This window comes from Schistocerca gregaria, chromosome 4 (assembly GCF_023897955.1).
Source record: "Schistocerca gregaria isolate iqSchGreg1 chromosome 4, iqSchGreg1.2, whole genome shotgun sequence".
In the NCBI taxonomy this organism is placed as follows: domain Eukaryota; kingdom Metazoa; phylum Arthropoda; class Insecta; order Orthoptera; family Acrididae; genus Schistocerca; species Schistocerca gregaria.
In genome coordinates this window covers 570,180,328-570,205,124 of record NC_064923.1, presented here as the reverse complement: position 1 = coordinate 570,205,124, position 24,797 = coordinate 570,180,328, and the positions used below count along the sequence as shown (strand labels likewise).

At 40.7% G+C, this 24,797-nt stretch overlaps 1 protein-coding gene across 12 annotated transcripts in view; it reads left to right on the top strand.

Annotated features, from left to right (window-relative positions):
* Positions 1-24,797, top strand: part of LOC126365888 (negative elongation factor D) — a 227,673-nt gene that overhangs the window by 149,020 nt on the left and 53,856 nt on the right. For all 12 annotated transcript variants that reach the window (XM_050008594.1, XM_050008589.1, XM_050008591.1 and 9 more), the window contains 3 exons: positions 10,690-10,900; positions 11,039-11,179; positions 21,532-21,661. In XM_050008594.1, the coding sequence (XP_049864551.1) occupies positions 10,690-10,900; positions 11,039-11,179; positions 21,532-21,661 (482 nt within the window). The remainder of the gene's footprint in view (positions 1-10,689; positions 10,901-11,038; positions 11,180-21,531; positions 21,662-24,797) is intronic.

Sequence of the window (24,797 nt, the reverse complement as noted above, 5' to 3'; positions counted from 1 at the left end):
CAGACAACCTAAGATGGCTGCTCGGATTGTCTCATAAATCGTATATGTAGATACAGAACAGCAGAGGGTAATAACACTACCTTGGGAAATGCTTAAAGTCACTTCTGCTTTACTCGATGACTTTCTGTCAGTTAGTACGAGTTGTGACCCCTCTGATAGGAAATCCTGAAATCAATTGCACAACTGAGACTATATTCCATAAGCACGCAATCCGATTACAAGCCGCTTGTGAGATACGGTGTCAAAAGCCTTCTGGAAATCTAGAAACACAGAATGAATCTGAAATCCTTTGTCGATAGCACTCAACACTTCTTGTGAGTAAAGAGCTAGTTGTGTTTCACAAGAACGATACTTTCAAAATCCATGTTGACTGTATATCAGTAGACCATTCTGTTGGAGTAAGTTCATAATGTTTGAACCCAATATGTGTTCCAAAATCCCGTTACATGCTGATGTTAATGATATGGGCCTGTAATTTAGTGGATTACACCTATTGCCTTTCTTGAACATTGGAGTGACCTGTTTAGATACAAATCTTTTGTCAAATGAGCTGTTTTCTATGATTGCTATGTACATGGCAACTGTATCAGCATCCTCTGAAAGAAACCTCATTCGTATATGATCTGAACCAGAACACTTGAGTTTTTTAAGTGATTTAATCTGCTTCACTACTCTGAGGATATCTACTTCTAAGTTACTCGTGCTGGCTGCTGCTCTTGATTCAAATTTTGGAATATTTACTTCGTCTTCCTCAGTGAAGTAATTTCAGAAGGCTGTGTTTAGTAACTCTACTTTAACTGAACTGTCATTAAAAGCGTTCCTCTGTTATCGTGCAGAGAAGGCATTGATTGTGTCTTGCCGCCAGCATACATATAACCAGAAACTCTCGAGGTATTGAAGTCTGCACTAAATTTTGAGCTTCTGTAAAAGATTGCCAATCTTGGGGATTTTGTGTTTGTTTAAATTTGATGTGCTTTTCTCATTGTTTTTGCAGTAGTGTGCTGACCCGTTTTGTAATTTCTGTGAATTCAAGCCATATCTGATATGCACGTACATTGTTAATTTGGATGGAGTGGAGATTATCTCTCAGGATGGTGTCAAGCGAATTTTTATCTGATTTTTTGAATAGCTATATTTTTCATTTATTTTTCAAGGCTTTGGAAGTTACAGTATTCAGTCACGCTACGACAGCTCTTGTGTTCACTAATCCCTGTATCTTAGTAGCGGAGGATTTTTTGGTTGTAAGAGGTCAGGTATGTTTTCACAACCATTTACTATTCACTTGGGCTCATGAACTAATTGTTTGAAATAATTTTCAGAGAAGTCGTTTAGCACAAGTTTGGACGATTTATTATGCATACCTTTGATTTAAACAAATATTTTCGCCAACATATCGAGGGTAAATTGAAGTTGCCACCAATTATAATTGTGTGACTTGGGTATGTGGTTGAAATTAGACTCAATTTTTCTTTGAACCTTTCAGCATTTATATCATCTGAATTGAGAGGTTGGTAAAAGGATCCAATTATTATTTCATACTGGTTGTCAAAAATTAACTCTGCCTACACTGACTCACAGGATCTATCTATTTTAATTTCGCAACAAGATGAACCACTTGTAGCAGCAACAAAAACGCCACAGCCATCTGTGTTTAGCCTATCCTTTCTCAACACCATTAGTTCTCTCGCAAAAATTTCAGTTGAACTTAATCTCTGCTTTAAGCACCTTTCAGTTCTTTATGTTAGCACTTTGAGCTCAGGTACTTCCTCAACACAGCTACGACAATTTACAACTGCTACACCAATGGTTCATAGATCTACATTCTTTCTGTAACCGACCTCCACCATTTGAGACTGAAGCCCGTTTTGCATTTCCCTGAGACCCTCTAATAATAATAATAATAATAATAATAATAATAATAATAATAAAATCCACCCAGTCCACTCCATGCAGCCCCTGCTACCCATGTAGCTGCCTCCTGCATGTAATGAACTTATGTCCTATTTAGTGGAACCTGAAACTCCACCGCCCAATGGTGCAAGTTGTGGAATCTTCAGCCTACACAGTCGGAAAACTGTCTGCGTTTTCGATTCAGACCCTTCGGTCAGCTCTGTACCAGAGGTCTGCCATCGATCCTGTCGACTATGCTGCAAATGATGAACTCCGCTTTATCTCGCAGGCAAAACAAGCAGCTTTTACCACTTCTGATAGCCACCCAAAGTCAGAGTATCTCTTCCAATCCAAAGTGAAACACATATGAGCCACCAGCTGCAGTTGGCTGCACCCTGTGCTCCTCATGGCATCTGGAAGGATCTGTTCCACATCTGGAATGATTCCAAGTAGTATGCACATTGGTTTTCTTCCGCGCCTTGGCAACCATGTTCCTAAGACTCCCCATAATGTGCCTAACATTGATCTCCCCTCTTCCAACAATCCCACCCTCTGTGACTGCTCGGATCTTGCAGGCTGAGAGGATTCCTCTGAAACAGGACAAACGACTCCATCTGGCTGTGGGGTAGTGTCAGCTGCAGACAGCACCTGGAGCCTGTTTGTCAAATTAATGGAAGAGGTTTTAAGTTCGGCCCTCTGGGAAGTCTTTTACAGTCTGCCATGCTGCAAGACGATGTCCCACTCGACCACAGGTGAGGGAGGTGTCAGTCAGCGCGAGCAGTAACTGGGCGGCGGCGGCGCCTCTACTGGATTGAAGCACAGTGTCACAATGGCCTTCCCATTTCACTGAAGGCCAGGCAAATGCTGAAGATGACCCAAAGAGTGGCTGTATGGTATCCACAACATAATGCACTTCTATATCATTATTAATAATATTTTGAATGGAGATCGTTGCAAAACAACCAAAGAAATTGCAAATAAGGCAAAAATGTCTATCTCTTTGGTGTTCAGAATCATAACAGAAAATTTACAGAAAAGAAAATTGCTGCAAAATGGGTTTTCCTTGATCTGAGTGGAGAGCAAAGCGCATATTGCAAGAGGATCGCACAACAATTGCTTCAACTCTAGGCGGGAGTGGAAGGTCAGTTGTTAAAATGAATTGTTGCCATAGATGAAACATGGATTCGTTATCCTGAGCCTCCTTGTTCAAAAAAATAACAGACATTTCTGCAAAATGTTTTGTGGCCAAAAATTCACTGAAGAAGGCCTGATACTTTTACAGCTGGAGTGATCACTGTGCATGATTAAGCACAACGGCTTATTGCTGAACCAGTATGTAGAACATATAAAATTATGGATTGGAAATACTTCCCCATTCAGTCTAAAATCTTTACTTGAGCCCACCAGATTTTGATTTTTTCCAAACCTAAAGAAAACACTCGGAGGGCAACTTTTTCAGACTATTGAGGGGGCTTATGATGCTGTGATCCAAGTAATCAGTTAAATCAACAAAGATGGCATCATAATGGGAATAAAAGACCTGCTGAGTCACTGTACCACTGTTATTGAGAAGAATGGACTACAGACCAGCAAAGTCAGTTTATGGAATAAAATAAGAATTGAACCATAATTTCATTGTCTGTGCTTGGATTTGGTGGTTGTGTGTCTTTATAAAAAAAAAGCTCAAGGTTTTTGTTCATCTCTTCACTACAGCCCTTGGTGGGCCTTGGCCTCCTCAACAATCTTCCTCCATATCTCTCTTTTCTCAGCTTTTTCCTTCCATCCATGGATCCCCGTCTTGGCAAGGTCAGCCAGAACAACTAGCTTTTGGTCTGCCCTTTCTTCTGGTGGAATACAGTCCGGTATTCATTATTCGTTTGGGCATCCTGTCTTCCGTCATCCTCTCCACATGTCCTAACCAACACATTCTTTGACATTTGATAAATTTCACTGTATCTTCCCCCTGTATACTCCCCTGTATTTCATGGTTGTATCTCACTCTCCGACCTTCTGCCTCTCTTACAGGCCCATAGATTTTTTGTAAGATTTTTCTTTCAAATGACCTTAATCTGTTAAGGTCTGCTTCTGTCACTGACAACATTTCTGATCCATATGTGGTAACAGGTCGCACAAGGGAATAGCATACTCTCAAATTAATTGTTCTTGTAATTATATTCTTTAATATCTTTAGGATTGCATAATAGGCTTTGTTTCCTGCTTGTATCATTTCTTTAATACATTTTCTCATACTATTATGGTTCAAATGGCTCTGAGCACTATGGGACTCAACTGCTGTGGTTATCAGTCCCCTAGAACTTAGAACTACTTAAACCTAACTAACCTAAGGACATCACACACACCCATGCCCGAGGCAGGATTCGAACCTGCGACCGTAGTAGTCGCACCTAGAACCGCGAGACCACCGCGGCTGGCTCATACTATTATCATTGGTTGGGAGGATACCTAAATAATGGAAGCATCTAACAGCTTTGAAGCATTTATCAGAGATCTTCAGGTTCTGTGGTGTTCTTCTAGCTTCAGAATTGGACATAACCATATATTTTGTGTTACTTTCATTTACAGTAAGCCCAATTCTTGTTCCTTGTGCTTCCATTTCTCCATTTATTTCTTTAAGCGATGTTACATCCCTTGCCACGATGGCAGTATCATCTGCATATGCGAATATCTGACTGAACTTCATCATTATATGCAGTGCTAAGTTAAACAGGACTGCAGAGAGGCCATAACCTTGTTTCGCTCCATCCTCAAAGTCAAACTGCCTGGTCATTCAGTTATTCACTTTTACTTTTGTATTCAGTGGGGTTATGGTTCCATAGTTTTCACAATTGCACTTTTCTCCTGTCTTATATATTGGACATATTATTCCAGTATTCCACTCCTCCAGTGTGCTTTCGTTTACCCATATTTCACATCTTAGTGGTTGACCCCCCCCCCCCCCCCCCCCCAATTTTATTAGTTCTGACATGATCCCATCTTCACTGGATGCACTATTATTTTTTAGTTTATTTATCACTGTTTCCACTTGCAGCATTGTTGCGTTTTGTGCCTCATCCCTTTCAATTTCTCTGTGTTCCTGTTCCTGTGTATCTCTTGAGGCCTGATCTGAGTTTTTGTTGAGCATATCTTCAAAGGATTCTGCCCACTTCTACAATATTTGTTGTTCATCTCTTATTATCTCACCGTTTCTGTTTCTGCATGCATTTTGTTTGGATTGAAAATTTTTTCTCATCTTTCCCACAGCGTGATAGAATTTCTTCGTTTCATTCTATTCCTTTAATTCTTCTATCTCTTTAATCTTTGATTTTAGCCATTTCTTTTTCTTGAATATTCTTTGGGTGTTGGATCTTAATTCTTTGTACATCTCCACGTTTCTTTTTGTTTCCCCCTGTATAATTCTCAGCCTTGCTGCATTTTTATGTTCAATTACTAGCCTGCATTCATCATCAAACCACTCATTTCGTGCATTTCTTCTCACCCCAACTATCTCTTCTGCTGCCTCATTCAGCTCTTTCTGGATCTTAGTCCATCTCTCTTGGATCCCCATTGTTTCCTCGCTGGGAGTCAGTGCATCTCTTAACTTTTGCTTGGTTCTTTCACCACATTTGAGTCATTCAGTTTTTCTGTGTCCCAGTTTGTATTTTTCTCCATTCCAGGTGTAGGCATTACAGATAATTTCTCTCTCACTACAACTTTTACAGCATAGTGGTCTGAGTCACAGTTAGGACCTCTGTAGCTCCTCACATCGGTACTTGACGTGGCATGTATTGCCTTTACTAACACGTGGTCTATTTGATTGACTACTCCACTTATATTTGTTTTCCAAGTTCTGAGATGTATTCTTTTTTGTGGGAAACATCTGCTCCTGATGATTACATTATTTCTAGCAACCAACTGACATAACATTTCTCCATTCTTGTTACTTTCTTCATGTAATGTGTATCTCCAAAATACTCTTCCATATTCACTTCACCCAACCTGTGCATTAAAATCTCCCATAAATAAGAACAGATAATACTTTTTTACTTCACTGCATGCCCTTTGTAGATCTCTGTAAAACTTTTCCTTGGCTTCTTCTTCTGTTTCCTTTGTTGGTGTGTATGCTGTTATTATCGTTATATTTCTGTATTTCCCTTTCACTCTTAGTGTGCAAAGTCTTTCATTTATGGGTTCAAATTCCAAAACACTTTTACCAACCTTCATTGTTATTAAGAATTCCATTCCGGCATGTTTGGTTCGTCTTTCTGGTCCACTATACAGCTGAGAATACTGATGCTTATCTATCTGTCCTTGTCCTTACCATTGTATTTCTTGTAGTGCTAAAATGTACTTGAACTTCATGATCTTGTCAGCTATTTCTTTCATTTTTGCAGGTTTCAACATTGTTCATACATTCTATGTTACTATTCCCAAATCTTGTGTCCTTTTTCTTTGCCAAGATCATGTTTTTTTTTCTCTCTTGTTGAGGTTCTGTAATATGTCAATTTGACAGTGTGGGGTTATTGGCCCCAAGCCCAATCCCCATCTTGGAGGACCTGGATTTCCTTAGGGTTTACTCCCCTAGGGAGGTTGGCTTCCCTATGCCTACAGACCCCCCCTCCCCCCCTCCCTATGTTGTGGGGCACAATTTGTCTAGCTCCTCAGTTGAAACCAGTCCAGATTGGGTGACCTTGCATGAGCTACACTACTGCTGGCATAGCTCTCGACTTCATCGAGGCATGCAAACCCTCCCGGCCGGCACTGAAGGTGCCTACGATAAGGCCATGTCCCCTGGGATGGCTGTTCATCTCTACCTGACACTGTTTGTTACTGTACTGTTTCCTCATGAGAGAAACATCAATGTGCCCATCACTTGAAAGATGGTATAACACGAGGAAGATAGGTCTTGATTGACCTGAGTAATTTATATTGTTCCAAATATTAAGGAATTGCATATTGGTATTGTCTTATCCGTTAATGATTTTGGTGACTTATGTCACAGTACCACTGGTCCCATGGAAGTTATACTGTGTGTTCAGAATGGGCCACTTTCACAAAAATGCCAGGATCATCTCTGTGAGTCCAATGATTTTCCCATGTGGAATGTTTTGCGGTTGTGAAAGCATTGTCACTCCTGAAGTGATCTGGTCAGTTGTTTCGATTCTTCGTGCTTAACAAGCATTTGTAAAATTATAAGACAGAATTGCTGGCGAGTACTTACTTTCCTCCCCTCGGTGGCAAAATTTCAGTACTGCTGATATAAGTATAGAAAAGTGCAATCAGTATTCTACCTTTCTTAACTAACAGCTTCATCATCGGGGAGGAGGGAGGGATAGATTGTTAGAGAAGGTTAAAAATAAGTAGTGTTTCTTAGTTTTCTGTCTATGTCTGCAACATGTTGGTGAAAACTTGGACTGGGAAGAAGCATATTACTGAGCTGCTCAGACGAGCTGAGCCGTTCGTATAATTATTAGTCTATCAACAAATGAATTAACCTCGTAATATATTTTGCATAGTTCCACTCAATAACGTCTTATGGAATAATTTTCTGGAATAACTCATCACTAGGGACAGCAAAATTTCATGAAAACAATAACACATAATTGTTGATTTATTGCGAAATAATGCTAAGGCTATTGAAGCCGATGAGGAAATTCCAGCAATTTCAATTGCATGTTTACAACCAGGATGGTATGATGCTTTTATGTATGCCAGTTTTTGATGATTTGGAAATGTGTGTGTAGTTTCACATGAACAACTAGACGTCCTCATCAGCTTTATGCATCTACATGGTTCTGCTTGTTCCTGCAACTGGCTATCTGCTAAAGACACCTGCTGGATTCGTGAGCAACATATTTTCATGACTTTACTAGCATCAACATCAACAACATCAGGAAGAAGTCCTTGACAAAATTGTAGAACTGTTTATCTAAAAGTGGAACTTGCCTTTTAGTACTTTTTGTTTTGCAAATTTGCTGTGTTTTGTTTTATGCTTGTTTTTATGGCATGTGTTAAAGTAATGTTAGAAACTGATTTATGTATTCGAATAAAAAAGTAATTACCAGTAGTGTTATGATACTTAATTGACAAAATATTTAAGTTTTCAATCTTCTCGAAGTGCTAAAATAATAATTTTTGAAAGTATTGTTACTCACCAAAATGCAAAATCCAGAAATTAAAGAAAATAGCTTTGAAAGCTTAAAGCATGCTCTTTCCAGCTGTGGTGGTGGTGGGGGGTGGGGGAGCCATGATCAATACACAGCCAGCCAGCCCCCCCCCCCCCCCCCCCCCAATAAAATATTGACCAACTTTGCATATCTTTTCATCTAGGTGTCCAGCATTCATTGAATTTGATCTATATACAGCCATCATAGGTGGAAATAACCCTCTGAAGTTTTGGTGTGTTTGGTTTGTATGAAAAGTAGTAGTGGTCGGTCAGACCTTGGCTCTCACAGTTGTGTGATGTCTGTGTACAGTGTGACTATAATTAAAGTTAAACTTTCAAACCGCTGTAGAAATAACACCACTGGTCAGAATGACGTCAAATTACAATGTAATATTATTAGAGAAAGGGGAAAACATATGGCAGAAGAAAAATAAATAGTTACAAAATGTAGCAATAGATGGCACTGTAATCATCATAATTTCATAGTGGTCGACTACAAATGACAAATGAATCATACAGTGATGACTAAGGTGTACGTTTGATGTTAAACATACTGTACCTCTTAGTTTGTATGGGTGTACAGGTGTAATACAGTTTGTTACATAAGCCCATCCACCACGGCAAGGTCATATAACATTTGATGGGAAAAAATCTGTTTTTAATTGTCCTGAGGCCAAATACTGCATAAAAAGCATCAATCACATTGGCTTTTAATAGTCCTGGGGCCAAAAACTGCATAAAAAGCATCAATCACATAGGTTTTTAATTGTCCTGATGCCAAAAACTGCTTAAAAAACTATCAATAAAAATCATATCGGATTATTAATTTCCATGTGATGGCGTAAAACATGTTCAATATGCTGTCCACAGTTTTCTGCTACAAGTTGAAATTGAAATACAGCATGTTCCACAACTGATCGAAGTGTTTCTGGGCTCACATTCACAATGTGTTGAGCAGTGTGTGCCTTCGATGCTGCTAAGTTTGCAGTCAGAAGACTGAACACAACATCTTTCAGATAGCCTCGCAGCCAGAAGTCACACAGATTAATATCAGGTGATCAGGATAGCCAGATTGTAGCGCAATGGCGGCTGATAATTCTAGCCTCCAAAATGGCAGATTCAGTAGTTGCTTAACTGAATTTGCAATGTTTGGAGGTGCGCCACCTTGCATAGAAATGATCTCATCCATACTGTTGGAGAGCTGGAATGATGTGGTTGCGCAAATGACACTCACAGCGCTTACCTGTGACAGTACAGGTAACATAACCAGAAGCACCTGTCTCCTCGAAAAAATATGGCCCTATGATAAACGATGCCATAACCTGCACCACACAGTGACCTTTTCAGGAGGAGGTGGTACTAGCTGATTTGCGTGTGGATTTCCATTGCCCATATTCGACAATTCTGTGTATTGACATATCTTGTCAGATGGAAGTGGGCTTCATCTGTCCACAAAATCTTCCACGGCCGATCATTGTCCACTTCCATGCGAGCAAGAAATTCTGAAGTGAAGGTCTCTCTTGTGGGCAGGTCAACAAGCAGCAACTTGTGCACATGGGTAATTTTGAATGGATAGCAAAGAAGGATGTTTTGTAGGATCTTACGCACCATGATCACAGGTATGTCTAATGTTTGGGCAATTCTCCGCACTACATGTTTGCACACCACCACTCGTCTCCTCCTGCATTGCTGTGGCCACTGCTTCCATTGATGTCGAATCAAATTGTTTCCTCCCTCTACCAGGTTGCTCACCAAAAGAATCCATCTTTTTGAATTTCCTAATCATTTTCTCCAGACCCACGGCAGTCATCAGACCAATGCCTTTTTTCAACCCCTTCAGTGTCTGGAACTTCCGCAGAGCGACGTTTGCACAGTCATCATTCTGGTAATACAGCTGTACAAGCAGAGCGTGATCCTGCATTGAGACAGTCATGGCTAACATCACAGATGCTGAAGGAGGAAAAGCCGTGTACCTGACTTGTTTACACCAACTTCAATGGGTCATGTGCGTGACACGTATTTTTATTTACGTATTCTGACACATACAGCGCTATCTATTGATCAATTTTCACACTATTTTTCTTTTTCTGCCATGCGTTTTCCCCCTACTCCGATAATATTCCATTGCAACTTGATGTCATCCTGATCAGTGGTGTTATTTCTACAGCATTTTGAAAGTTTAACTTTAAATATAATTATCCTGTATATTAAAGAAAATGGGAAAATATTTGCTGGAACTTTCAAAAAAGCCTAGCAAACATGGCACATTTGTCCCTTCATATGTGATCTGAAGTTGAGTAGTCTTTTTTTTTAAAAGCCCATAAAAATTCTGCCGGTGAAGGTACTGAACTGAAATTTGGTATAAACCAACAAAGATCATATAGAACCTTCACACCAAATTTCATTAGATCTGGAGATAAGTAATAAATGTTGCTGAAGAAATGACCAAATGTTTTGATATTGTGTGCAAATCTTTCTGATTCACACAAATCACAATAAATCTTATACATTTATTCTTTTCTTTGGTTCTTTCTGGCAGTCAAACAGATAATTGGATGACATATTTTATGTTTTACCAGTCACTTGTTCTGTTTTATTTTAAAATTCTTGACTTGCAGTTTTTTGATATGTTTCAGGTTTCCAGTTGTATCTGTAGGTGTTGTGAGGTGGGTAGAAAGTACCGTTACAGAGTCATCATATTTCAAGCTCTGTGTTGAACACACTCCCATTCATCTGGCACTACTGGATGAAGTTGTCACCTGCCACATGCTCCTTCACCCAATGGTTCTCTCACTCCTTGTCAGATTGTTTGAATCAAAGCAGGATGAACTGGAAATTCTTGTGCAGGTAAGAAGGAAAGACTGTACAATACCCAGATTTTGATGTACAGTTAGTGTTAGTTTTATGTAAAGGTTTTTATTTCCTATGTCCATGTTTCTGTTATTACAATTTGTCATTAATTTATCCCCAAAATGTTTTACACAGTTGGAAATGAGGAAGATGTTGCTCGATCGTATGGTGAATCTGCTCAGTAGAGGCTGTGTTGTACCTGTTGTCAAATACATCAAGCAGTGCTGGCAGAAGGGCGACACCGACATCTCGCTGATACGGTACTTTGTTACAGAGGTATGTTGCCTTTCATGCTGTTTGCTAGTTTCAGAGTAGTCCGAGATGAACAAAAGATTTTTCATGACAGCATACACTAATGGTCATTAAAACTGCAAGACCATGAAAATGGCATGCAATAGAAGTCAGGTTGGAGCAAAGTGCACTAACATGCTTGGATGTGCAGAACCTCGCAAAGTATATATAGTAGGAGTAACAACATGTACATTGTGTAACTCAGGAAAGATAATGAAAAGGGTGTCTCCCTCAGAAATCAGATTTGATTGTGAGAAGATAATGTTATGCCTCATACAAGTAGGAGAAATGTCTTACCAACCTGTGTCATAATTTGACTGGAGTAGGATTGTTTCCTTTGGTCAGGATCCCACATTTGTTTATGCTAATATGTAATCGACAGGTTCAGGCGGGTCGAGCTTGATGTCGTACAGGATCTCAGCAGTCCCACACAAATAGCACTGAAGAGGACAGACGTATTGTTCCCTCTGCCTTCCAGGGTTTTACAGCCACATCACGTACGTTACGTCAGGAAATGGGGTTGTTTCCAGCAAGACGAAATATCCATACACAGAGATGTCAACTATTATGAATCAATCATTATAATTACGGATTTCCTCTAATAATCACGACTTTACCAATGACATAGCCAAAATTACAATATATTTCTTTTTTTCTTCTTTTTCTTTCTTTCTTTCTTTCTTTTCTTTTCGGTTTTATATATATATATATATATATATATATATATATATATATATATAAGCGTAATCATATTCAGTGCTGAAAAGGATGACAAGAGAAAATCATTGCTTACTATTTGAATTTTCATCAATATTTCTTTTCACATTTTTCGTGAACTGTTCGTATACTCCTTTTCTGCCTCTTGTCGAATTTTGATTATTACACTAAATACCATATATGGTATGTGACTTCACTTATCGTAACATATAATCAGGTATGAAGTGGTATATCTCGCATAGTTGTTCTCTTTGATAGTCACACGATGACTCTTCCTGGCGAGCTCCCATGCAGGTCGGTTTGCATTGTCATCATCTATGAGCCCAGCACCTGGCGTGATGATATGATACCAGCATCTCTGATTCACGTAGTTGTAATTTGGATAGTGGCCATTACATTTCTGATGTATTTGTTACATCAGTGTTTGTGCATTATGTTAAAGGTGTCTGTGACATAATTCAACAAAGTGGTGCCAGATCACGTTGCCACCTGTGCTTTCCTGCCGTGCCTCAATACAGAAGGTTTTCAACTTTCACCCTGGACAGCATGAATCATTGCCATGAATCATTCCCTCTTCATGAAGATTTACTCGCACTGCCTAAGAAATACCCAAATTCAGAAGACTACATATGAAGGAGGAGTTCAAATGCTTTCAACTTGTTTAACGAGGATACTGAATGGAAACTTGACATGCTGGCTAAGAAAACCCGGACCCATAAACTTACTGACAACCCAGCTGTTAAATTTCTAGGCTTTCATCATCCTAAGGAGGAGTGGGTACAGCATAAGACATCACAGATTGGAGAAGATGGAGATTTTGCAGTGGCAGTACATGTGGCTATTTGATAGTCGGGCAGTGAGCCACATTGTAAATGATAGCTCTTACAGATGTTTCCCTGATGGTATCAAGAGTCCATACGAAGCATCTGATGAGGCACTTCAGTGGATTGAGTTTTTTGATATTTGTGCGTAATCTAGCCCGTTGAATGTTTATATTGTGTAAATGCTTGCAAATGTGTATGTTTTTGTTAAATAAGTATACTGTAACAGTTTTGTTATTGTAATTGATGCATGCAGTAATAATAATAATAAAAAAGGGCAGCATCCAGTGTTGGTATCTCAAACAACTAGTCTTAGTTATGTAGATACGAATATTCACCAATCAACTGTGGCTAACCACAAACTCGACCATTTAGTTACTGAATGTTGTTGTTGTTGTCTTCAGTCCTGAGACTGGTAGATGCAGCTCTCCATGCTACTCTATCCTGTGCAAGCTGCTTCATCTCCCAGTACCTACTACAACCTACATCCTTCTGAATCTGCTTAGTGTACTCATCTCTCGGTCTCCCTCTACGATTTTTACCCTCCATGCTGCCCTCCAATGCTAAATTTGTGATCCCTTGATGCCTCAAAACATGTCCTACCAACCGATCCCTTCTTCTAGTCAAGTTGTGCCACAAACTTCTCTTCTCCCCAATCCTATTCAATACCTCCTCATTAGTTACGTGATCTATCCACCTTATCTTCAGTATTCTTCTGTAGCACCACATTTGGAAAGCTTCTATTCTCTTCTTGTCCAAACTATTTATCGTCCATGTTTCACTTCCATACATGGCTACACTCCAAACAAATACTTTCAGAAACGACTTCCTGATACATAAATCTATATCCGATGTTAACAAATTTCTCTTCTTGAGAAACGCTTTCCTTGCCATTGCCAGTCTACATTTTATATCCTCTCTACTTCGACCATCATCAGTTATTTTACTTCCTAAATAGCAAAACTCCTTTACTACTTTAAGTGTCTCATTTCCTAATCTAATTCCCTTAGCATCACCCGATTTAATTTGACTACATTCCATTATCCTCGTTTTGCTTTTGTTAATGTTCATCTTATATCCTCCTTTCAAGACACTGTCCATTCTGTTCAACTGCTCTTCCAACTCCTTTGCCGTCTCTGACAGAATTACAATGTCATCGGCAAACCTCAAAGTTTTTACTTCGTCTCCATGAATTTTAATACCTACTCCAAATTTTTCTTTTGTTTCCTTTACTGCTTGCTCAATATACAGATTGAATAACATCGGGGAGAGGCTACAACCCTGTCTCACTCCTTTCCCAACCACTGCTTCCCTTTCATGCCCCTCGACTCTTATGACTGCCATCTGGTTTCTGTACAAATTATAAATAGCGTTTTGCTCCCTGTATTTTACCCCTGCCACCTTTAGAATTTGAAAAAGAGTATTCCAGTCAACATTGTCAAAAGCTTTCTCTAAGTCTACAAATGCTAGAAACGTAGGTTTGCCTTTTCTTAATCTTTCTTCTAAGATAAGTCGTAAGGTCAGTATTGCCTCACGTGTTCCAACATTTCGACGGAATCCAAACTGATCCTCCCCGAGGTCCGCATCTACCAGTTTTTCCATTCGTCTGTAAAGAATTCGCGTTAGTATTTTGCAGCCGTGGCTTATTAAACTGATAGTTCGGTAATTTTCACATGTGTCAGCACCTGCTTTCTTTGGGATTGGAATGATTATATTCTTCTTGAAGTCTGAGGGTATTTCGCCTGTCTCATACATCTTGCTCACCAGATGGTAGAGTTTTGTCAGGACTGGTTCTCCCAAGGCCGTCAGTAGTTCTAATGGAATGTTGTCTACTCCAGGGGCCTTGTTTCGACTCAGGTCTTTCAGTGCTCTGTCAAATTCTTCACGCAGTATCGTATCTCCCATTTCGTCTTCATCTACATCCTCTTCCATTTTCATAATATTGTCCTCAAGTACATCGCCCTTGTATAAACCTTCTATATACTCCTTCCACCTTTCTGCCTTCCCTTCTTTGCTTAGAACTGGGTTGCCATCTGAGCTCTTGATATTCATACACGTGGTTCTCTTCTCTCCAAAGGTCTCTTTAATTTTCCTGTAGGCAGTATCTATCTTACCCCTAGTGAGATAAGCTTCTACATCCTTACATTTGTCCTCTAGCCATCCCTGCTTAGCCGTTTTGCACTCCCTGTCGATCTCATTTTTGAGACGTTTGTATTCCTTTTTGCCTGCTTCATTTACTGCATTTTTATATTTTCTCCTTTCATCAATTAAATTCAATATTTCTTGTGTTACCCAAGGATTTCTAGCAGCCCTCGTCTTTGTACCTACTTTATCCTCTGCTGCCTTCACTACTTCATCCCTCAGAGCTACCCATTCTTCTTCTACTGTATTTCTTTCCCCTCTTCCTGTCAATTGTTCCCTTATGCTCTCCCTGAAACTCTGTACAACCTCTGGTTCTTTCAGTTCATCCAGGTCCCATCTCCTTAATTTCCCACATTTTTGCAGTTTCTTCAATTTTAATCTACAGGTCATAACCAATAGATTGTGGTCCGAGTCCACATCTGCCCCTGGAAATGTCTTACAACTTAAAACCTGGTTCCTAAATCTCTGTCTTACCATTAAATAATCTATCTGATACCTTTTAGTATCTCCAGGATTCTTCCACGTATACAACCTTCTTTCATGATTCTTAAACCAAGTGTTAGCTATGATTAAGTTGTGCTCTGTGCAAAATTCTACTAGGCGGCTTCCTCTTTCATTTCTTAGCCCCAGTCGATATTCACCTACTATGTTTCCTTCTCTCCCTTTTCCTACACTCGAATTCCAGTCACCCATTACTATTAAATTTTCGTCTCCCTTCACTATCTGAATAATTTCTTTTATTTCATCGTACATTTCTTCAATTTCTTCATCATCTGCAGTGCTAGTTGGCATATAAACTTGTACTACTGTAGTAGGTGTGGGCTTCATATCTATCTTGGCCACAATAATGCGTTCACTATGCTGTTTGTAGTAGCTTACCCGCATTCCTATTTTCCTATTCATTATTAAACCTACTCCTGCATTACCCCTATCTGATTTTGTGTTTATAACCCTGTAGTCACCTGACCAGAAGTCTTGTTCCTCCTGCCACCGAACTTCACTAATTCCCACTATATCTAACTTTAACCTATCCATTTCCCTTTTTAAATTTTCTAACCTACCTGCCCGATTAAGGGATCTGACATTCCACGCTTCGATCCGTAGAATGCCAGTTTTCTTTCTCCTGATAACGACATCCTCCTGAGTAGTCCCCGCCCGGAGATCCGAATGGGGGACTATTTTACCTCCGGAATATTTTACCCAAGAGGATGCCATCATCATTTAATCATACAGTAAAGCTGCATGTCCTCGGGAAAAATTACGGCTGTAGTTTCCCCTTGCTGTCTACCCAAATGATAAGCCGCTACCAAACTGATGCTGAGGGCTAGTTGGAGAACATGGTACTGAGCACATCATGCTTAATTTCAATGGTTTCTTCACAACCTGTACACTATGAATCTTCCTGCCATCTTACTGAATATGTTAGGTAGATTATTAGTACTTAGTTTACTGCCTTTTGTTATGCTCTGTAAATAGGAAGGAACATCCTTCCCATCACTCCCAAAATGGTGTCTTTAGCCCACCCAAGCCAAGCCATGAAGGCTCCCAGTTAATGTTTTTGCCATACCTACTTCTGAATCATTACCACATGGATCTGACCCCCATGGAACATCTAAGTGCGAGACCTGTCCTTCACACACGCACACAACACATCCTTTTTCAGCACATACTACCATGTTCAGCTGCATATTCATCTGGTAAAGCAGTCGCATAATGGACCAGCTCTGCTGTAGCTTCTACATAGTCTTTTATATGAGCTTCACCATAAACCAGCTGTCTACCCAAATGATAAGCCGCTACCAAACTGATGCTGAGGGCTAGTTGGAGAACATGGTACTGAGCACATCATGCTTAATTTCAATGGTTTCTTCACAACCTGTACACTATGAATCTTCCTGCCATCTTTTTCTGTTACCAGTTTCTCAGAATTACACAGGCGAGAATTAATCCTTACATCATATCCTTCAATCAGGCAATCCACGTAGCTCCTGTTCTGCACCCCACCTCAGTCAATCTGCATTCATACATTGTAAATAAAATAGAAAGAAACTTCCACATGGGAAAAATATAATAAAAACAAAGATTCGAAGACTTACCAAGCGGGAAACCGCCGGCAGACAGGCACATGAACAAGACACACAAACACACACACAGAATTGCTAGCTTTCGCAACCGATGGTTGCTTCTTCAGGAAGGAGAGGGAAAGACGAAAGGATGTGGGTTTTAAGGGAGAGGGTAAGAAGTCATTCCAATCCCGGGAGCGGAAAGCTTTTTCAGGAAGGAGAGGGAAAGACGAAAGGATGTGGGTTTTAAGGGAGAGGGTAAGGAGTCATTCCAATCCCGGGAGCGGAAAGACTTCCCTTAGGGGAAAAAAAGGACAGGTGTACACTCGCACACACACACACACACACATATCCATCCGCACATACACAGACACAAGCTGACATATTTAAAGGCAAAGAGTTAGGGCAGAGATGTCAGTCGAGGCGGAAGTACAGAGGCAAAGAAGTTGTTGAAAGACAGGTGAGGTATGAGCGGCGGCAACTGGAAATTAGCGGAGGTTGAGGCCTGGCGGATATCGAGAAGAGAGGATATACTGAAGGGCAAGTTCCCATCTCCGGAGTTCGGATAGGTTGGTGTTGGTGGGAAGTATCCAGATAACTCGGACGGTGTAACATTGTGCCAAGATGTGCTGGCCGTGCATCAAGGCATGTTTAGCCACAGGGTGATCCTCATTACCAACAAACACTGTCTGCCTGTGTCCATTCATGCTTTCCGCTCCCGCGATTGGAATGACTCCTTACCCTCTCCCTTAAAACCCACATCCTTTCGTCTTTCCCTCTCCTTCCTGAAGAAGCAACCATCGGTTGCGAAAGCTAGCAATTCTGTGTGTGTGTTTGTGTGTCTTGTTCATGTGCCTGTTTGCCGGCGGTTTCCCGCTTGGTAAGTCTTCGAATCTTTGTTTTTATTGCATTCATACATTCCTTTACAAACAGTCTCCCTCTTTGTTTGGTTATCTTCCCCACCCAATTAAGCCCTCCAATTTCCACCCACACACACACACACACACACACACACATATATAATAGAAAGAAACTTCCACATGGAAAAAATATATTAAAAACAAAGATTCCAAGACTTACCAAGCGGGAAAGCGCTGGTAAATAGGCACAATTAATAAAACACCCCCCCCCCCCCCCCCCCACACACACACACAGACACACACACACACAGAATTTCGATCTTCCGCAACTGGCGGCTGCTTTGTCAGGAAAGAGGGAAGGAAAAGGAAAGATGAAAGGATGTGGGTTTTAAGGGAGAGGGTAAGGAGTCATTCCAATCCCGGGAGCCACGCGCGCGCGTGCGTGCACACACACACACACACACACACACACACACACACACACACACATACAGACACAAGCAGACATATTTAAAGGCAAAGAGTTTGGGCAGAGATGTCAGTCGAGGCGGAAGTGCGGAGGCAAAGATGATGTTGAATGACAGGTGAGGTATGAGTGGCGGTAACTTGAAATTAGCGGAGATTGAGGCCTGGTGGATAACGAGAAGAGAGGCTATATTGAAGGGCAAGTTCCCATCTCCGGAGTTCGGATAGGTTGGTGTTGGTGGGAAGTATCCAGATAACCCGGACGGTGTAACACTGTGCCAAGATGTACTGGCCGTGCACCAAGGCATGTTTAGCCACAGGGTGATCCTCATTACCAACAAACACTGTCTGCCTGTGTCCATTCATGTGAATGGACAGTTTGTTGCTGGTCATTCCCACATAGAAAGCGTCACAGTGTAGGCAGGTCAGTTGGTAAATCACGTGGGTGCTTTCACACGTGGCTCTGCCTTTGATCGTGTACACCTTCCGGGTTACAGGACTGGAGTAGGTGGTGGTGGGAGGGTGCATAGGACAGGTTTTACACCGGGGTGTTTACAAGGGTAGGAGCCAGAGGGTAGGGAAGGTGGTTTGGGGATTTCATAATGATGAACCAAGAGGTTACGAAGGTTAGGTGGAGTGGGGAGGATTTCATGAAGGATGGATCTCATTTCGGGGCAGGATTTTAGGAAGTCGTATCCCTACTGGAGAGCCACATTCAGAGTCTGATCCAGTCCTGGGAAGTATCCTGTCACAAGTGGGGCACTTTTGGGGTTGTTCTGTGAGAGGTTCTGGGTTTGAGGGGATGAGGAATTGGCTCTGGTTATTTGCTTCTGTACCAAGCGCTTTCCCGCTTGGTGGGTCTTGGAATCTTTGTTTTTAATATATTTTTCCCATGTGGAGGTTTCTAAAGAAACACACACACACACACACATCCATACATATGTATGGATGGATGTGTGTGTGTGTGTGTGTGTGTGTGTGTGTGTGTGTGTGTGTGTGTGTGTGTGTGTGTGTGCGTGCGCGCGTGAGTATATACCTATCCTTTTTTCCCCCTAAGGTAAGTCTTTCCGCTCCCGGGATTGGAATGACTCCTTACCCTCTCCCTTAAAACCCACATCCTTTCATCTTTCCTTTTCCTTCCCTCTTTCCTGACGAAGCAGCCGCCGGTTGCGAAAGCTCGAAATTCTGTGTGTGTGTGTGTGTGTGTGTGTGTGTGTGTGTGTGTGTGTGTGTGTGTGTGTGTCTGTGTGTGTGAGTGATGATATTTGGCCCATTTCTTTTTGTGAGCAACATTCTTCTTCTTCAGTGGTTAATAACATGTGGCCTTGATCGATATTTGTGTCATTTCTGATAAATAGTCAGCCATGAAAAAGGTTGGTAAAGGACTAAGAAAAGCATATTAGGTTGTCTTTTATTGTCCATAGTTAGATTAAGCAACAGTTCTCAGCTATTACATTTAGAAGTTATGGCAGCCATTTTCTTATGCCACCCAGGCTCCACAGAATTACGGTTTCTGCTGCTGGTGGAGCTAAGAGATGCCTTCTCATTGCTAGCTTTCCTATTCTGTTTTATTCGAATCAAGACTTATTACACGTTTGAAGACAATTTAATCACTTGTAGGAAAAAAGAGCCCTCCCAACAGAAGATTGAAAATGAGATACATACACAGAATGTTTCCATACATCTTCAGTTTACAGAATATTGTACTTTCACTGCTTGGATGTGAATATGATGCTTACATCTTTCACAACTAGGATGCGGTGAAAGCTAGTTTTGTAGCACCTGTTTCCTGTTTTTTTCATACATGAGTATAAGTAGAACCCAACCCACAACATTAATCTGTTTTCTCGCAGTAGGGAAAGCAGTGTCTTGTTTTAGCAGTTAAAGCTGTGAATGGAACAAATTGTAGAACAACATTCTGTCAATAATAGGAAATCATGTTATTTATGTCACTAGGAAAATGATGCCGGCAACCAAACTATCTGTTGCAACAATACCCTTGACTGTTGAAGGGGGTAAAATAAAAAATTAAAAACTAACATGCATTAGTGTGTAGTCCAGCATAAGAATTTCACAGTAAACAATCCAAGGCTCTTCAGTTTTGTTTTCTGATGCATTGAGCAAATTAATCTCTTGAGCTACTAGTGCATTCATTTCTTCCACATGGAAACAGATTTCGTTGTACTAGAAAAGAGAACATTGTTGTGTATTTACCTAAGCCTTGGGTTAAATACATGAAAATGATTCTCAATAATGTCGTCAAAGTGTAGCGAAATTTTTAAGATTTTACTAAGGTAAGTAAAATGTTGTTAAAGATAATTGTCATTAGATAAATAGAAAGTCCAATTGATTGGCATTGCAACTTTGATTTTGCAGACATGAATGCACAGTTTCTGTGAAATTTTCTTTAAGTGATCGTTACAGAAGAAAAATGTTGTTGTTGTTGTTGTTGTTGTGGTCTTCAGTCCTGAGACTGGTTTGATGCAGCTCTCCATGCTACTCTATCCTGTGCAAGCTTCCTCATCTCCCAGTACTTACTGCAACCTACATCCTTCTGAATCTGCTTAGTTATTCATCTCTTGGTCTCCCTCTACGATTTTTACCCTCCATGCTGCCCTCCAATTTGTGATCCCTTGATGCCTCAAAACATGTCCTACCAACCGGTCCCTTCTTTTTGTCAAGTTGTGCCACAAACTCCTGTTCTCCCCAATTCTATTCAATACTTCCTCATTAGTTATGTGATCCACCCATCTAATCTTCAGGAAAAAGGAAATTAAAAATACCCTGTGCCACTTGATACTAATATTCTGAAAAATTACTCCCATGGCAGCCCATTAATTAAGATTAGAATTTGTGATTTATTTGTTCAAGGATTGTTATTCATTGACCGTAGAATTTGCCAACTTAATATAAGAAAAACATAAGCGTATGTACAGATGTATGAATATACTTCTGTTTAATGAGGAGAGGAAAGATTAAATATGATATTATTATCCTCATGAAATTTATACCTCATACATGTCAGATGTTCTACAGAGATCTTAAAGAAGAGGCTGCAGTCTTGTCTAAATATAATGCTAAGGATGTTCATTCTGACATGAGCTAGACATTGGTTTTCTTTCTACATACTGACTTTATTTTAATTTATACTTGACGTGAAAGAGAAAATAAATATTGGACTTGTGAGAAAATTGAGCAATGTATTATTTTTGTTTTGAAGGCAAAATTTAATGAAGTGTTCTGATCTTGTGGCAAAATCATCATTTTAGGTTTTGGAAGCCATAGCACCACCATACACAGCAGAATTTGTGCAACTCTTCTTGCCCATGGTTGAGAATGAAGAAATTACTGGCTCTATGAGGGGTGATGGTGAAAATGACCCAGTGTCAGAATTCATTGGTAAGTAATTTTTGGACAGTTTCATTGTGTTGCAGTTTGTACTATTTTCCATCTGTAATTGTTAGGAAATACAGCAAGAGCATCGCTGAACCACCAACAGTAGTTTTTAGTGAGAGAATATTAGATATAAAATTTAGTTAACAGTATGTATAGGGAATGCATTTACTATTATAGAAGGTGCAGGGGGACGGGGAAGAAAACACGATATGTAATTGAGAGCAGAATATTGATATTAGATAGAGTAAAATTTTCCAGTTAACTTATGCTGGAAATGGACCATTGTGGAGATATGGCTATTAAATGGCAACCTGAGATACGTGCATTTAAGTTTGCCTGGTAAGCAAACTGGCTAAATGTGCCTTGCAGTGAGCTTTTCTCCCACTAAGCTGTGGTTTTGTTTTTCACCGGTGTGATACACTTCTTATTGTTTATTGTACTCTTCCAGATCACCATTATCCCATATGTAATATGCTACCCAATGTTCATGTATCTCAAAGAGTTTTAAATGTAGTGGATATGAGAAGATGCTATGTTTAATACTCCCCATGCAGTATGTTGCCAGCAGTCGACAATTTTGGGGTGGGGCTTATGAGCTGGGACAGAGAGAGAGAGAGAGAGAGAGAGAGAGAGAGAGAGAGAGAGAGAGAGAGAGAGATTTGCATATTTTAAATGTGTAAATACTGATACAGGACAGCCAAGTACAGTGAGAATTCTGATATTTGATGAACAGATTCTTCATATCTTTCAAAGCAGTGCAGTCAAACAGCACCAGAGCAGTAGCTCAAGAAGTTGATGTTTCTCATTGACTTATTAGGAATAACACAAATGAAAAAAGTTTACATCTCTGTTGTGTTCATTCTTTGGGAGGAGAGGGTCATCCAAAGCAAGAAATGTTAATAATCTGCGTGCCTACAGGGAAAACCATCATTGGTATATAGCTGATTTATTCCATAGAGGGATCATAAAATGTATGCAAGTATTAAGGCGGTACGAATTCCCGTAGTGTAACAATATGAGGTGGTTAAAGTTAAAATTTTGCATTATTTAAGCCATCTTCTGTTCTCTGAATTGTCAAAGCATTTGTTTTATTTATTGTGGCTTGAAATCAACTTCTTAACTGCAAGTAGCGTCTCGTCAAATTATTGCTGAGTAAGTAGGTCTCTATTGAAAAACATTTCAGGGTTTGTATACGCTCATGCTCATAAATTAAGGATAATGCTGCTACATGGTGAAACAATACTATGGTGGACGGTTTGCAGGTTTAAAGCACCTCGGGATATGACCATGCGGTGCATTTGACCTGCGGTCGTTGCACGGTGGCACTCGCAGCAGTCCACATATGCAGAGGTGTGTTGGTGCATGTGAGAGTACAGTGTAGCGAGTAGGTGTGCAGATATTTTCAGACATGCTAATGGTGACGGTGTGTTGAAAATGGCTCAAAGAACACATGTTGATGATGTTATTAGGGGCAGAATACAAGGGCAACTGGAGGCTGGTCAAACACAGCAGGTCGTAGCACGGGCTCTCTGTGTGCCACAAAGTGTGATCTCAAGATTATGGCAACAATTCCAGCAGACAGGAAACGTGTCCAGGCACTACAGTACAGGATGTCCACAGTGTACAACACCTCAAGAAGACCAATATCTCACCATCAGTGCGCGCCGACGGCCACGGAGTACTCCAGGTAGCCTTTCTCAGGACCTTACTGCAGCCACTGGAACAGTTGTTTCCAGACACACAATCTACAGACAGCTGAACAGACATGGTTTATTCGCCCGGAGACCTGCAAGGTGCATTCCACTGGCCCTGGTTACAGGAAAGCCCCTTAAGCCTGGTGTCAAGAACACAGTACATGGTCATTGGAATAGTGGTTCCAGGTTATGTTCAAGGACGAGTCCAGTTATAGTCTGAAAAGTGCTTCTCGTTGGGTTTTCATCTGGCGTGAAGCAGGAACCATATAATGTCCTTGAAAGGGACCTGTACGGAAGTCGTGGTTTGATGATGTGGGGTCAGATTGTGTTTGGTGCATGTACACTCCTGCATGTCTTTGACAGAGGAATTGTAATAGGTCAGGTGTTTTGGGACGTCATTTTGCATCAGTATGTCCACCTTTTCAAGGGTGCAGTGGGTCCCACCTTCCTCCTGATAGATGATAACGCACGGCCCCACCGAGCTGCCATCGTGGAGGACTACCTTGAAACAGAAGATACTAGGTGAATGGAGTGGTCTTCCTGTTCTCCAGATCTAAACCACATCGAGCACGTCTGACATTCTCTCGGTCGACGTATTGGTGCACGTCTTCGAACCCCTAGGACATTTCAGGAGATCCGACAGGCACTGGTGCAAGAATGGGAGGCTATACCCCAGCAGCTGCTCGACCACGTGATCCAGATTATGCCAACCTGCTGTGTGGTCTGTGTACGTGTGCATGGCGATCATATCCCATATTGATGTCAGGTTACATGCGCAGGACACAGTGGCGTTTAATAGCACGTGTTTTGGGACGGTTTTCTCAACTTATCACCAATAGTGTGGACTTACAGATCAGTGTCGTGTGTGTTCCCTAAGTGCTTATGCTATTAGCGCCAGTTTTGTGTAGTGCCACGTTGTGTGGCACCACATTCTGTAATTATCCTTAATTTATGAGCATGAGTTTGTGTGTGTCGTGTGTGTGTGTGTGTGTGTGTGTGTGTGTGTGTGTGTCAGTGTCAGTCACACAAATTTTAACACGCAGAGGAGCAACACACGCATTAGATTCAATACATTCCAGATCATCGTAAACCTAAAATCACAGTAGAACTATATTAGATGATGACATGCCCTTCCAGTAAAAACGTGTATAAAAGGTGATTTATTCTCAAATGTCTCAAATAGACCAGTGCGGTGATACATATTGACAAATGGGAACTGATGGTGACCGGATATTGCAGGAAGAGGATTGTAGTCTTGCATCTATGATGTGATTTTAGAGTTGTAAAACTGGTGTAAGCTACCATAGACTATCATAAGTAAACATAGACTATGGTTGCTTTCCTAGTAACCTTGGTCAGCTATGACCATAACCACTTTACCTGTTTGTTAGGTGAGTTGCATACCTGCTGGGCATTACCTCAGTTTGATCATGTATGCCATCCCA